General features: G+C 43.3%; 1 protein-coding gene across 2 annotated transcripts in view; it reads right to left on the bottom strand.

The window, feature by feature from the left end:
* The window catches only part of Myo7b (myosin VIIB), a 65,791-nt gene that overhangs the window by 14,045 nt on the left and 35,714 nt on the right, over positions 1 to 16,032 (bottom strand). The window contains exons 19-27 of one of the 2 annotated variants that reach the window (XM_047547330.1): positions 12,186 to 12,270; positions 10,690 to 10,908; positions 9,232 to 9,402; positions 8,176 to 8,385; positions 7,857 to 8,021; positions 6,002 to 6,079; positions 5,719 to 5,846; positions 2,359 to 2,485; positions 1,277 to 1,396 (exon numbers count right to left, since the gene is read on the bottom strand). In XM_047547330.1, the coding sequence (XP_047403286.1) occupies positions 1,277 to 1,396; positions 2,359 to 2,485; positions 5,719 to 5,846; positions 6,002 to 6,079; positions 7,857 to 8,021; positions 8,176 to 8,385; positions 9,232 to 9,402; positions 10,690 to 10,908; positions 12,186 to 12,270 (1,303 nt within the window). The remainder of the gene's footprint in view (positions 1 to 1,276; positions 1,397 to 2,358; positions 2,486 to 5,718; positions 5,847 to 6,001; positions 6,080 to 7,856; positions 8,022 to 8,175; positions 8,386 to 9,231; positions 9,403 to 10,689; positions 10,909 to 12,185; positions 12,271 to 16,032) is intronic. The other variant, XM_047547331.1, reaches the window with a different exon arrangement.

Raw genomic sequence — 16,032 nt, forward strand, 5'->3', positions numbered from 1 at the left:
GAATATTCACAGCTACCACAAGTTTACCTACAGTTACAGGGCTCATGAGAGAGAGAGCCTGTGGACTTGGGAGGTCAGGTGAAAACAGGGAGGAGGTATGGCTGGAGGTGACCCACAGGCCCCAGCATAGGGCACTGCAGGATCACATGGGAAAGCACCTTCCAGGCATGGGCTAGGACCAGAGATGCTGGTGGAGCCAGTGCTGGGGGTGTCGCCTCCATCCTGGCTCATCAGAGTGATCCTTTCTGAGGACACCTCAAGAACTTGCAGGTGTCCTGGCTGCCTAAACAAGTAGCGGGGGCACTTTTTCCCAACAGCAATGCCATCAAGGATGACAACCTTGACATGACCATGACTTTCATGAAAGTGCAAATGCCTTGGGGAGGAGTAACTCAAAACAATTAGCAGCAATTCACAAAGCAATGCTAATGACTATGTCAGAAATATTTCCCCCTTCAACTAATAGGCCATAAGAGAATGTTTGTAGCAGTGTAATTCACAATAGCCAGGTTATAGAACCAGCCTAGGTGCCTGTCAACAGTTGGGCAAATAAAGAAAACATGGTATATATACACAATGGCGTTTTGTCAACCATAAAGAAGAATGAATATGGCATCTGCTGGTAAATGAATGGAACTGGAGAGCATCATGCTAAGTGAAATAAACCAGACTAAGAAAGTCAAGGGCTGAATATTCTCTCTAAAACGGAGAAGCTAGAACAGAAAAAGAATAAAAAAGAAATCTCATGAAATTAGAAGGAAGAACAGTAGAGGAAGGGGACTGAGGGGCAGGGAGGAAGAAGGGAAAGGGGAATGAAATCAGCCAAACCATGCTATGTCCACGTATGACTACACCACAATGAATCCACTTTTATGTATAATTATCATGCACTAATTGAAAAAAACAAGGAAGACCAGCAGAGTAGAGCAAACAGATCAAGGGGAGGAAGGCAGGGAGGGAAAGGGGAATGGAGTTGATTAAGTGATGTTATGTGCATTATGAACATGTCACAATGGATCCCACAATTATATATAGTTATAATGCACCAGCAAATGCCATTTTTAAAAAGATTGAGGATTTAGAGAGGCTGAGAGCAGCTTGGAAGCTTGGGCTCTGCTAGGAGAGGCTGAGCTCCATGGGGGCTCACGGGGACCATGAAGGAACCCTGGAGGAGATGGAGGAATGCTAAGGACAAAGTCACCCCACAATTGTGCCACAGGAGCCACGGGGGCTGCACCACCCCACACTGCCCATCTCTTGCCCTTCCAGCCCATACCTGAAGCTCCAACCAGGTGGGAGGCTCCGCCCGCACCCCATTGGCATAGGTTCGTCGCAGGCGTTCAGCACAGAAGGGTCCATAGCCTGCGGGCCCTTGACCAATGAAGTTCAGCAGATACTGGAGGGAGAAGAAAGGAGGAGGAAGGAGACATTCAGAAGGCAGGTCAATTTCTACTTCTTACCCACGCAGATTTTTAAAGTTATTAAACTCAGAGGTGTTTAGATGGGCACTCTCCATCATGAAAAGGAATAGAAATTGGTACCTATCTGAGGAGTTTGGCAGTTTGTATAAGCAGAAAAAATAGTGGAGAAAATTAAAAGAAAAATGTAGGAGAGTCTATGTCCAAAATGCATGCCAAAAATAGCAACAAATATGTGTTGAAAATCTTTTTGTCCCACGGAGGTGTCTGGAAGGGTTTATTGGTGTCAGAGTGGCTCAAGTGACCAGACCAATGGCCAGGGTGACCACGGTTCCTGTTGTCCCCACAGGGACACATAGTAAGTGAGTGTTTTCAGTTTGACTGTAAGTGTGACACTGTAACACCACAAAGGCCAGAAGAAAATTTAATGGAAGTTACCTCTGGGTATGAGAATGACTTTGATTTTTGTTTCAACTGTCTGCATTCCACATATTACTTTTTTCTCAAAACCAAATGGTATATTAAGACAGTGAAGTCTGGGGCCTCTAACACTTGCAAGCTTCTGCCAACCACATCCATTTGTAATTTTAAGGAGGAGAAATAGGTGCTGCAGCCAGTCTCCGGTAGGGGCTCACTCCCAGGACAACTGTCTTTTTAAGACTCACATCATTTGTCATCTCATTTTAATTTTGAAGAGTTGTCCTGGTGCCTGAGCCACAGGGAAATGGCCTTCTAGTCCCTGGATAGGGAAGGAGCCAGGTACAGTGCCTTCTGGTATAGACAAGGAAACTGAGGACCAGAGAAGTGCTGCCCATTGGCCTGCAGGTACAGGAAAACCTGGACCTGGACCCAGATTTCTTGACCTGCTCCTGGCCCAGAGCCCACTCATGCTCCTGCTGTAACCCCCTGCCTCCCCAACCCTGCCCTGGGCCCTCCCCACCTTCATGAACCTCTCTGAGGGCGGGAAGCAGCCCAGGCAGAGGCTGAGCAGGATCCAGCCTCGGGCCATGCTGCTCTTTTTGGAGTTTCCTGAGAGCTGCTTGCAGATCTGGCAGTAAATCTCATCCCTGAAAGACACAGACCACTGAGAGGGCAGGCTGGATGTTTGTTCTGGGGGAGGGGAGAGACAGGAGCCTGGGCACAGGGTCTTTCTGCACCTCTGGGTGAGGTCTCATGGTCAGGTCACTCCTCCAGCACTGGAGCCCACCCCAGCCCTGACGTGTTCCCAGGGCTGCATGTCCTACTCCCTCAGACCTCACTTCCTGGTTCATCAGGGTCCCAGTCCTCCCTCCCAGATACCCTCAGGTCTCTGATTCACCCCCTCTGCCCATGATACCCTCACCCCTGGGTCACTGACCTCAGCCTTGTCTGCCCTGGTTCTTGTATAACCTGATCTGCTCCTTTCCCCAACTTTGCAGTTATTTCAGACATTTATTTCTCCCTCTGCCCTGAGGCCTTATCTCTTAATGCCCGGGGGGCGGGCATTAAGACCACTCCTTCATTGTACCCCCACTGGAAGTGAGCAGATCCATTGTGGGTTTCTTTGCTCTCTAATGCTCTCTGCCGTGGTTTGGGTAAGTTCTCCCAAAGGCTTGGTCACCAGTCTGTGGTGCTATTGGGAGATGGTGGACCCTTTATAAGGTGGGGCCTAGTGGGAGGAAGTGAGGTCATTTGGGGTGTGCTCTTGAAAGGGATTTGGGGACTCTGAACCCTTCCTTTCTTTCTTTTTGCTTTTTGGCTGCCGTGAAATGAACACCTCTTTCCATCATGTGCTCTGCCTCACCATTGGCCCAAAACAACAGGGTCAAGTGATTTCAGAAACCTCTGAAATTGTGAACCTAAATAAATGTTTCTCCCTTACGAGTTGATTATCTCAGGTGTTTTGTTATAGTAATGGAAAACTGACTAACACACTCACTAAATAAAGGGTAAATTTTTCAAGGATAGAGACATGTTTTCTTCATTTCTGATCCCCAACCCTTAGGCCAAGGCCCCACCCTGAGCAGGAACTTATTAAATGTATGTTAAATGCATGATAGATATGGAATGCAGCTTTTGCTTTGTCTCTGAATTTGGTTATGACCCCAGAGCCAAGGACAAATTGATGTCAATATCCAGCATTCTAGAGACAATCTTATAGAATTTACTAAAAGATTGCAGAACCAGTCCAGCATGCCACCTCCAGCCTGCATAGGGGAAGGTGAGAAATTTGAACGGTGACTTCAGGAGGAACTTCATGGAGGAGATGAATCTATGGCTCATTTCCACTACTTACAAGGAATGGGAGAGTGAGGAGACCCCAGAAGAACTATCAGTAGGGATGGAGCTGTTTTCCAGAGATGAGACCTATCCCACTTCCTATCTTAAGCAGAGCTTCAGAAGTCCACTGCCCACTCCTAGCCCAAGCTATTGTAATGGGACGTGGTGAAAGAATTCTTGCCAGATCTTGACTTGCTTCCCTTCAAGTCGAGGACCTCCATTAACAAAGAGACTAAAGTTGCTGCTTTCTTCTGGAGATCAGAGCCCATCTTGATGGGCAAGGTGAAGAAAGAATAGTCAAGAACTGGGAACTACACCTGTATTATTTGGTGGGGCATGCAGGAGCTTCCTGTTGACCATGAGGATGCCATGAGCTAAACTTTAGGCAGCTCATTATTCCAGAAATTCCTAGCAGTGAAAGACTGTGGGATGTTCGACCTGCAGCTAGAATCAACAGGAACTCTTAAAGGATCAGCAAGGTATGGATACCAGGACTGCATGGGACCGTCTGGAGGAGTTATCTGAATAACACATCATGCACCCTATAGATTTTATGTGTCTGCCATATTGGACAGTATGGTGACTGGTAAGGATTATCAAGGGACAACTACAAATAGAACCAAATAAATTAGAAGAATTGCCCAATTGGTGTTATGCAGACAGCTAAAACTTGGGTACAGGTTATATAAAACTTGGGTAGAAGCCATCTATAGTCTTACTGGCTTGAAGAACCAAAGAACAGAGTTTGGAATCCCCATCACAACTTGAAAGTGAAAAGAGAAATCCTGGAATAAAGAAAACCAGAGAAGAAGAGTCCCAAATTTTGTATATAACATTTTTCTAAATCTCTGGCTTACACTTTGTTCATGAATGGCGGGGTAGACTCTAGTAGGCTAGCTGAAGCTAAAGTAACTTAGCAGGGATTTCATCTGTTGCTCACCATGGGGATGACATGTTTTCAATACAGCCAAATTAACTGCCTGCCAAAACCAAAAATCAACACTCTTTGAAAGAATATAACAGAATCCAGTTTCTAAATGTATCATCCTCAATGTCTAGGACACATTTGAAAGTACTAAACTTAAGGGGAAACAGGAAAACTTGACCATCATCAAGAGAAAAAGCCAGTTAATGGAAACTGACCCCAATGTGACCTAAATGTTAGATTTGCAGAAGAGACTTAAAAACTATGGTAACTATTCTCAGTGACATAAAAGTGACATAAAACTACACTCATCATAAATGAACAAATAGGAGACCTTGGCAAAGAAATAGGAATGTAAAAATTAATTAAGAAAAATATAATAATATAACTTAAAATAGAACATTTGAAGTAAAAATTTCTTGAATGGTTTAACAGTGGATTGGAGAAGATAGAGATCAGTGAATTTGGAGATTGATCAACAGAAAATAACCAGTCTAAAGAACAGAGAGAAAAGAAGGAAAATACAAACAGATTCTCAGGGACTTGAGGGACAGTAGCAAAAAGTCTTATATAAGTTTAATTAAAATTTTATGTGGGTGGGAGAAAGGAGAGGAGAAGAGAAGGAGGGAGGGAGGAAGAGAACTTTAGAAGGAATTATGGCCAACATTCCTTCACATTTGGTTAAAAATAATAACTTAAAATAAGCAAACCTCTAAAATATAATCTCTTAAAGCAATTATTTAATTATGTGAAAACCCAATTCTTGTAAAGTAAATTGCATATGAAGCAAATTTACCACACACACACACACGCACACACACATATATCTTTTTTACAGCATCCTGAATTACAATGTTCTAAAATGAATCCTTAGCCCATGATGAATCTGTTTTCCTAAAACTGAGTTTTATTCCTTGGTTTTCTTAATGCACAGCAAGTAGAGACCCTTGATGGTTGTAATATCTGCTGCACTTAGAGCCAGCCTGCAGGCCCTAGGCTACGGAGCAAGGAGAGGAGCAGGTATGTGGGGACAGGGGAGGAGGTTGTGGCCATGGGCTGAGGGCTAGTGAGGGACTAGACGTTATGAACAGGGGTGAGGTGGGAGTGGGAACTGACCTGAGGGTAGGTCGCAGAATGGCATAGCCCACAATGAAGTGCACCTTCTCCAGGTTGGACATAGGTCGTTTTGAGATGGGGTCATCAAGGTCAAATGGCTCCTCTCCAGTGTTCAGCTGGCTAGCCACCTTGAAGCCCAAGGATGACTGTCAGGAATGCTGTGATTCTCCCCATTTGCCAAGGAGGAAACCAACATGTGGGGATTGAAGCAATAGCCTGGGAACCCTGCAGCAGGCTTGTGACAGAACTAGGAGTAGACTGAGTACCCTGGCTCTGGGCTCACCTGGCCTGTGATCCGGGAGGACCGCTTCAACTTCATGGAGGAGATCCCTTTGGTTCCTCTGTCCCTTTGGCTGAGTTTCTATGGAAAAAGTTACCACAGGAATGTGAACCTCAGAAGTCCCTCGGTGCTGCTAATCCTATAGCCATCTACAGTGGAGCAGGTGTCAGCACTGTCAGTCATTTTCTGGCCAGTTTATAAAATTGTTGGGGAAAGGTTTGCCCCCAGTCATTAAGATCTTTTGCTCTCCTTAGGCAGGGACTGCATCTTGTCTTGATGGCCTCAGGAAAGTTAATAGAGGGACTCAGCATGGGTTGGGATCAGCCCAGCTCCAGGACCAGGCACCATCTCTGGCTGGGGGTAAAGCTGGATTTTGGCACAGGGAATGAATGTGAAATACATGGTCTAAAAGCTCTGTGAGGACGGGCAGGGCTTGTTTGGCCCACCAGTCTGAAAATGGGCCACACTGCAGGTACTTAATGAGCACAAAAAAGAAGGAAAACCTGAACCCCAACCTCTGCAAACACAGACCCTGTGTCCACCCTTCAGAGGAGTAGCATGGCTAGAATGCCTCTGAGAGTCCCTTCCTTGAGGATTCATCAGCCTCCCAGGTGAACTCCAATGATCACCACCTCCCAGCTTTCCTGCCCTGTGTTCCTCCCTATCCCACAAGGTATAAGACTTCTAAGATCAGACATTCATCTTCTTGCTTTCCTTCCTGGATTACTCATCCTGGGGGAAGCCATATTGTAAGGATGCTCAGATAGATCTATGGAGAGGCCCACATGGCAAGGAACTGAGGCATTCTGCCAACAGTCATGTGACTGCACCATCTTGGGAGTGGACTCTTTACCCCAGTCAAACCTTCAGATAACTCCAGCCCATAATGACAGCTTGATGGTGACCTCATGAGAGACCCTGAGTCAGAAATGACTAGTGAAGTTTCTCCCAACCCTCAGAAAGAGTGTTAAATAATAAATATGTACTGTTTTAAGCTACTATGTTTTGGGGTAATTTGTTACCGAGCAGTAGATATCTCATATGCTTTGGTAGAGTTTGTCTCCAGAGGTCAGGGAGTTAGGACTTGGGACTGGGACTGGTTTGGCCATGCAATTGTGGCTGCAGAATCCTTTAGGTTTCTATGAAGTTAGTCTGCACATAGGACTTCACAGGTGTCAGAGCTAAGTCTACATCAGTCATCTGACATATGGGGCACTCTAGGGTTCCTGTGGCTGGTGGACCCCTAAGTGCTGTTATGTTATTGCTATATAATTCCTCTGGACTGTTCTTAATTCCACTAAGTTACCTTGTGCTGGGCCTTAGAAAGGATGTCTAACCAAAAATAGACGTGAATTAATCCTTCATCACACGGAAGAACATGGGTCAAGAAGTTGTCTCTGAATTCTGCAGAACGATTTCAAAGCTAAGCTCCCACACAGGAGTTCACTGTGATTTTGTGGAAAGTCATTTCATTTCTATTTCTTTAGTTTAAAATAAACATAAGAATCCCTATCTTGTAGGGTTAGCCCAACTGAGAATTAAACTAAGAGAAGCCACTGGTACATAGCAGACTGTCTGTTAATAACATTTCTTGTTATTATTGTTATATGCATTTGAGTTAGGTTTAAGTCAAACCTGATATTCAGAATCCAGGAGACCCTCTCCATTAAAGATTCAAATAGTCCTGGGTGTGATCCTGAATTCACAAGTTCTTGAGTGCAATTCAAAACTGTAAACACCTGAAAACCCCTGGCTTGGGGGCTGGGCTCATGGGTGATGTTGGTGAGAGGACTCTAGGTCCAGCTTTCTGAGGTCTGAGACCTGGTGGATACCTGCCTACCACCCTCATACCATGCACCTGTGAAGATACATGCTGTGGACCCCCGGGGCTACTCTCCCTATCCAGCGTGTTGTGGATCTGCTGCATCACTGGGTTTCCACTAAGACTCTTCCTGGCATACAGCACTGGCTCTGGAAGGTCACCCATGAACCTCAGGATAATGTTCCACACGTCCAGGGCAGCCTGGGGAGCAAAACGGAGGGCCAGGTTAGAACTCATATCTCAGCACTGGTGTCTACAGTGTCCCAGGTCTTTTCCTTATTCCCTCTGAACCACAGCTCAAACTCTGGGCTCTGGGGGTGGTATGAGCCACTAGAAACCAGAAAATCATGGCTACCGAGTAGTCTGTATCATCCTCATGGTAGAGTAGCGGGTATCGTAGGGGCCGCTGGATGTGTGTGTGGGTGGCTGATTTCTGGAAGTAAGTCACAGCGAACTTGGGAAAGGTGTACTCAGCCAGGCCATCCACATCCTCCTGTGGCTCTTCCAACATGGGAACCATATCCAGGTCAATCTCAGGCAGTTTCTGGGTCTTCACTTCCAGATCCTAGGGGCCAGTGAGGGAAGGCATGGATCATTTTAGATAACAGCTCTTGGCTAGTTACTCAGTGGGGTGAGCAGTGCTAGGGGACAGGGAACACTAGAGAGGTTCATTTGGCTATCTGTTAGGTGCAGAGGCATTTACCCAGCCCTCTGGTGTCTGACATCTTCACCAATATAGTAGGCCACCTTGCCTACTATATGCATGACCTCGTGCACCCTGCTCTGCAGACACAGGACCTCTATACTCCTACCTCCAACCCTCTTCCATACCTCCCTGCAGGCTCAATAGGACAGGTACAGTGCTTCCCCTGAGGTTGTCCCAGTCCCCACCCCACCCTTGACTACACAGAGTGAAGGGGCAAGAGGAGGGCTGAGGTTTTGAACACCAAGAGAGGTAAAGTGCCTAGGTCACTGGGTCTTGGGACCCAGAACAAGGTATGGTGAGGATCTATATAGTACAGCTCTAGAGCACAGCCCGTCCTGCCCTCTACCCTTATTCCCACCACCACCAGCCTCAGACCTCATGTCCTCCTGTTGCAGGATTGATCTTCTCTGCATTTCAGCTTCCCCAGTCACATTCTGCAAAGTAACAACCTCCAAGGCTCCACAGATAGGTGGGAGGTGCTGCCTAATTGAAAGTTCCCTAGCATTCATTTACACAGTAAAGGTTCCAGGGTGTCTTGTAGGGGAGAAAGCTGCCTGGCTCCAAAGGGTTCTCCTTCTTTTGCACAATCACCCAGGGCTGCAGAACTTTCTTGACCACCCAGCCTGGCAGCATCTCCAAAGGATTCAAGGGTTTGATTGAGAGCAGGGGCTGGAAGGTCCTCCTATCTGTCTGGGGTTGTCTTACCTCAAAACCAGTTGGGGCCTGGCCCTCCTGGCCCCCAATCATGGATGGAAGAAAACCGAACACCTTCTCCACCATTTCTGTGTCAGTGACAGTATCATAGATGGACTTGCGCTTCTTGGAAGGGAGAACATTTTGACTCTTCTGTTCTTCAGCTGGAAGGACCAGAGGTCCCTGCATATACAGGCATTGGGGAGAAGGTGACCTGCAGGTCCACCTGGGCTCAGGGGACCCAGTTCTGTCTACCCTCACAAGTCAAATATCTTTAAGAAGTCAAGTAAAATGTGTCCTGCAGTTATTTGTTCAAATCAGTATATTTCACTCTAAAATAACAAATTTAAATAGCTAGGGTAAGTGGAGATCAACCAGCCAGAGCTTTTCATTTCCCAGTGATAATCAGAGGTCTAGGGAGGTACAGTTTCTGGCTTGACCTCTGAGGCACCACTTCAAACTCCAGGGAACACAGATCTCAGCAGCAAAACCACCACTCATACCCATGGGGTCCCTTCATTCAAAGGGCACCAAGGGTCTACCAGGGAAGTCCCCAGGGCCTACACTAACACACAGGTGAGAGTGTTTTTACAGTCAGGCTGGGGTCACTCAAGCTCAGGAATATGCTCCTGATTTGTCTGAGGGTCTATTCTTTCACTTGCCCTGTTCATTTTCATGGTAGTTTGTACAGAAGACACAATTTCCATCTATGGAGCAAAGGTAAATGTCATCCAATCCACTTTGCCTTATCACAAAAAGAACCAAGTAAGAAGGAATGAGGCTGAGTCTTAGCTACCTTATGGAAGAAATAGGATTATGCAAGGGTGAGATTTCAAAATACAGGAGCATGCATCTTGGAGCTATTCTGCTGCTTCTGGTTCTCCAAACTTTCCAGAAATTCAATGACTCCCCTTGGTGTTTCTCTGTCCCCTGAACAGTCATGCACAATCTTATTACCAAGGGTCTTTGCTATTTCCCATGGAACAGTGACACGCCCCCCTCAGCTCATCTGGCTCAGATTTCCCATGCCTTTTAGGGAAATTATCATCCCCTGCAAAGAAATAGTCTCCAAGGCTAAAGGGAAGGGACCAAGGAGCTTCACTTCCAGGTTCCAGGAATAAGGCCACATCTCGTTGATCTGATGCCTGTCCCGTGCTATACCTTGTGAGCCCCTAATTGAGTCTTCACAGATGATGTGAGGAATGCTGCAGCCCTAACTTTGGACAAGGAGAGGAAAGAGATGTCTCTTGTCCTACCTAAATTGCAGGAGATGCCTCCTAATTTGCTTCTTGTATTCTTGCTGAGTTCTTGAGTAATTAGAACAGATTTAAACATCTTGTCTCAGGAGTAAAGACTTTCCAAAGGGGCTTATGGTGAGAGTTCCATATTGCCATTCATTTTTCCCATTTGCCCTCACACACTTAGGCCACAACCAGTGCCACCTGCCCAGGAAGTTGGGTGACCACCTACATTGGCTTTCCGCCGCTGGAAGCTCCGCCGAGCAGCCATGCCCCTGGCATGCGCCTGGATGACCACTACAGCCCTCCTCTTGGCCTGAACTTGCTGGCGCACCAGGTAGCCCCTGCAGCGGGCCTGCAGCTGCACCATCCTCTGCCGCATGGCCTGGAACTGCCTCATCAGCAGGTGGCTCCGGGCAATGGCCTGTAGGCGCTCAAAGCCCACCAGGATCTATGGAAGCAAGAGAGAGAAGGGTCCAGGACCAGAAGGCCCAGTGGAGGAAACAGACAGCAGCATTGCCCAGACCTTGCAAGTTAACTTTGTAGTCACCTGCTTTTGTTATAGGTCTGGTTTGAAACTTATACACACCAAGAATGAGCCTACTAAGTGAATTTCTATTTGTAAAGTAATTAGAACAGAGCCTGCCATGCAAATAAGTGCTAAACAAGCATTTGTTAAATAGCATAAATAATAAAGTGGCTTCCAGAGCCATAGATGGAGTGAGTTGGCATGGATTTCATATGGGTTATTAGAATCCAGAGCCTTGCTTTTCATTCATACCTGCCAACAAGTCCAGTCACCTTATTGGATGTAGGCTATTACACCTGTGTAGGTCTGTGACTGACTTAATCAAGTTAATCCCCCAGGAAGTTTTAAAAATCAAAGGCAAGTAAGACATGAATAAACACATTTATGCTGTAAAAATTCCCTAGGCCACAGCAGTTCCTGAGTGCCTGGGATAAGCTTCTAAAGACCAATCCTATGGGTCAGCTCAATGGCTTAGAAATCACACAGAGTCACATCCAAAAGCCAGCATACTAACTGAATGCTCTTGGGGAATCTACTTAACCCTCTATGTCTCAGGCCCTTAATTTATAGAGTTGGTGAAATATTAAATGAAAAGATGCATGCAAAGCAACAGGTCCCAAGTAGCTTTTCCATACATGTCAGCTGTCATCACAGTCTTTGTGAACATGGAATGCAGGCAGGCCTGGGACCAGTTTTGCTGATGGTGTTGTTTTATACACAACCACATCATGACCATGACAACAACAAGCGATCAAGAGAGGTGCAACAGAGCATGGGCATGGATATCTGTTCATTTGTTGAGCAGATACTTATTAGCATGCCTGTGGTTAGGAGAAAAATAAGGAGTACTTGAAACGGAATCATCAATCCATTTCCTTATTTTGTTGGAAGGCTGGGTAAAAGATAGCTATTATCTCAATTCAGAACAGAATCCCTCAGACCAGCTCAGGGGATGTCCAACATTCTAAAGGAGAATATTTTGAAGCCCACAAACATGGGACCTGAGATTATGCTACAAAGAGAGCCGTGGGGTGCTGGTGTCTGGTTGTTTTAAATCTATACTCCATGTCTGTTAGGGATGGGACACTTCCTGCTTGAGGTCTCTTATTTAGATAAACAAGCTTTTAAAATTTGCCTTTTATCAATAGTTAGTTATCAACTGCTCCTGAAGGCCCAACCTCCTGAGCTTTCTTTCTCACCAGCTTGAAATTCCTCCTGCTGCAGTAGCCTCGCCACTCTGCCTGGAGGGTCACAGCTGCCCGCCTCTGTCTCAGGAACTCCTTCCTAAGGGGGAAATGGAAGCCAGAGGTGTGGGACAAGCCCAGACATTTTAAAGTCTTTGCAGAATGGAGACTGATTTGGAAGGGAAGACGGATGATAAGATGTTGGAGAACACGAATCCATGCTATACTTTCTCAAAAGCCTTTATAGACCAAAAGATGCACAGCCAGGTTAGGAACATAACATCTATGTCAAAACCTAAATTTCAGAATGAAGACGGTCCAGCTTTTAAAGTAATCAAGAAATTCTTCCTCATCCCTCCCCCAGCCAAGACAAATAAAATTATAAAACGCATCTCCAACATTTTATTTCCAGCCAGACCCACCCACTACTCTGGCCACTAGTCCAGGGTGAAACATACAATGGAGAATCCGAAAATTGGTCTCTAGGGAGATGGAGATGTCCCCAGGTAAGCTTGAATTATATAGATCTTTTATTTAACACTTAATGAATTTTCTTATCCAATCCAATACTTTTTCAGAGACTTTCTTAAGTTTAGAACAGTAGATCTTAATCATATTAAAACCATCTGAAGGGATGGGGCTATAGCTCCGTGGCAGAGTGCTTGCCTAGAATGTGTGAGGCAATGGGTTCAACCCTTAGCACCACATAAAAATATAAACAAATAAAAAACAACTACAAAAAAAAAAAACATCTGAAGAACTTCAATATTTATTTACCTGGGTCCCACCCAGTCCAACTAAGTCAGAAACTTTGCTGATTTGTCTAGAGTATGTGTATTTCACCCATACATGCCTGTGCATGCACATACACGCATATGCACACACAGTTGACCCTTTGTATATGTAGGTTCTGCATCTACAGATTCATCCACTCACACAATTAAAAAAATTTGGGAACAAATTGTGTCTGTACTGAACCTGTACAGACATTTTTTTCTTGTCATTGTTCCTTAAACAATACAGGATAACAACTATTTACATGGAATTTACACTATTCTAGGTATAATAAGTAATTTAGAAATGATTTAAATTATATGGGAAAATGTACATAGGTTAAATGCAAATATTTTGCCATTTTATATAAGACACTTGATGATAGCCATCATTTAAAATATGCTTCCATGAGCAGTTTTGAACACACCAGGAACAAATGGGAAAACAAAGAGTCTTAGTAAAGAAATAAAAGATAAAAAGTAAATTTCCATTTCTAAATTTCCAAGTGGCAATTTTAGAAATGAAAATATAATAATTAAAAAATACTCCGCAGAGACAGAATGAAGATAATAGAGGATGAATTAGTGAGTGTAAACATAGAACAGTAGAAATTACTCAAGTGAAGAACAGAAAGAAAATGGATGGAAATATTATAAACAGGGCTCCAGGAATATGTGGGGCTATAACAAAAGATCTAATGTTGGTGTCATCAGGGTCACATAAAGAAAGGAGAAGGAAGTGATGCTAAAAAAGCAACTGAAGAAATTACAAAAAACTGAAAAGTTCATGAATTTGGCAAGAGACATAAACTTATAGATTTAAGATAAGAAAGCTCAAAACAGGATAAATTCAAATAAACCCACATCAAGCCATATCTAAGTCAAACTTCTAAAAACAAAAGAGGAAAAAAAAAAGACTTGAAAGAATGGAAAGAAACAACACATTACTTGAAAGGGAAAAAACAATTCAAAGGACAGCAGATTTCTCAACAAAAACCATGGAGGTCAGGAGGAAATGACACATCTCCCAACTGCTGAAAGATATTAACTGTCAACCTAGAACTTTATATCCTGTGAAAAATTCTTCAGGAATAAAAAAGGAATTAAAACATTTTTAAATGAAGAAGAAAAATTTAAAACTCAGAGAATTATCTGAAGATATCCCTTAAAAAATGGCTGGAAAAGTTCTCTAAACAGAAAAGAAATGATAAAAGAAGAATGTCAGGAGGAATGAAAGAAATGAAAAACAATAAAATGGGAAAAAATAATAGGGTTTCCTCTCCAGTTTTCTAAAGTATATTTGATAATTGAAGCAAAATTCTTAACACTGTCTAATATGGTTCTAGAGGACATACTTGAGGAAATTATATTACAAATGGGAGAGGGCAAATGGACATCAGGAAAGAAAAAGTTTCTATACTTAACTTGAAGTATTAGAATGATGGTACCAGTCAAGAACATACATATATCCTAAAGAAATCACTTAAGAGACTGAAGCAGGAGGATCACAAGTTTGAGGTCAGCTGGAGCAACTTATAAAATGCTTACATAAGTCACAGAAAGGCAACAAAAAAAAAAAAACCAAAAAATAAATAAGTAAAAACAAATAGAACAAATAGAAAACAAAAAATAAAATGGGAGACTCGAGCTCTACCATGTAAAAAATTACACTAAATGTAAAAGGCCTAAATACATTAATTACAAGACAGAGATTGGCAGAATGGATTTAAAAGTATGACCCAAGTACATACTGTCTATAAGAGACTCCCTTAAAATATACTGTATAGTTAGGCAAAAAGCAAAAAGGTAAAAAATAAATATCATGGAAATAGTAATCAAAATGAGACAGGAATAGCTATATTACTATCAGGCAAAGTTGATTTCAGAGCAAAAACCAAAACAAACAAGCAAACAAAACCAGAGACAAAGAGGGATGTTACATGATGATAAAATAGTAAATCTACCAAGAAGACACAGCAATCTCAAATCCATATGCACCTAACAATAGAACTGCAAAATGCATGAAACAAGCTGATAGAAGTGAAATTTAAAAGGTAAATCCCATACTTAAAAGTTAGAGATTTCAACACCATCCTCCCAACAATGGATAAATAAAAATTAGCAAGAATATAGAATTTGACATCACTACCGACCAACAAGATTTTACCTACATTTTTAGAACACTTTGCCTAACAATTCTGCTCAACAACAGCAGAATATATGTTTTTTATAAGCACCCTTAGAATAACAACCAAGATATATCACATCCTGGGTCGTGAAGGAAATCTCAACATATTTAATAGAATTTAACTTATATACAGCGTATCCCTGACCAGAGTGGAAGCAAACTGGAAATCAGTAACAGTAAGATAACAAGAACATCTCCAAACACTTGGAAACTAAACAACGTATTTCGAAATAACCCATAGTATCGAGAAATGTTTTAAATGACCTGAATGAAAATAAACTATAACATCAAAATCTGTGATACACAGCTAAAGCAGTGCTATGAGATTTATATCATTTACATTAGAAAAGTAGAAAAGTTTTGAATGATTAATCCTAATCTCCCACTTCAAGAATCTAGAAAAAGGGCTGGGGAGATAGCTCAGTTGGTAAAGTGCTTGCCTTGCAAGCACAGGGCCCTGGGTTCGATCCCCAGCACCGTAAAAAAAAAAAAAAAACAAGAATCTAGAAAAAGAAGAGATATCATTACACATCCATCAGAATAACTAAAGTAAAATTATAGAGACAACATTAAATGCCGGTGAGGATGCAGAGAAACTAAAAAACCCATATGTTGCTAGTGAGAATATAAACTGGTATAGCTCCCTTCTTCAAAACAGTTTGGTGGTTTCATTGAAAACAAAATGTGTTACAACCATTTGACCCAGTCATGACTTCTTGGGCATTTATTCCAGAGAATTGGAAACTTATGTTCATATAAAATCCCCCATTTTCTCATGCCTGGGTTTCTAGCTCATGAGCAGTGCAGTGGGGCCTACACAGCCCTTGGACATGGTGGAGGTGGGGTGGAGCAGTAGCCTTACTGATTTGCTAACCCTAGAGTGGAGTTCATGTGTTGCTTA

The sequence above is a fragment of the Sciurus carolinensis genome, chromosome 3, assembly GCF_902686445.1.
Source record: "Sciurus carolinensis chromosome 3, mSciCar1.2, whole genome shotgun sequence".
In the NCBI taxonomy this organism is placed as follows: Eukaryota; Metazoa; Chordata; class Mammalia; order Rodentia; family Sciuridae; genus Sciurus; species Sciurus carolinensis.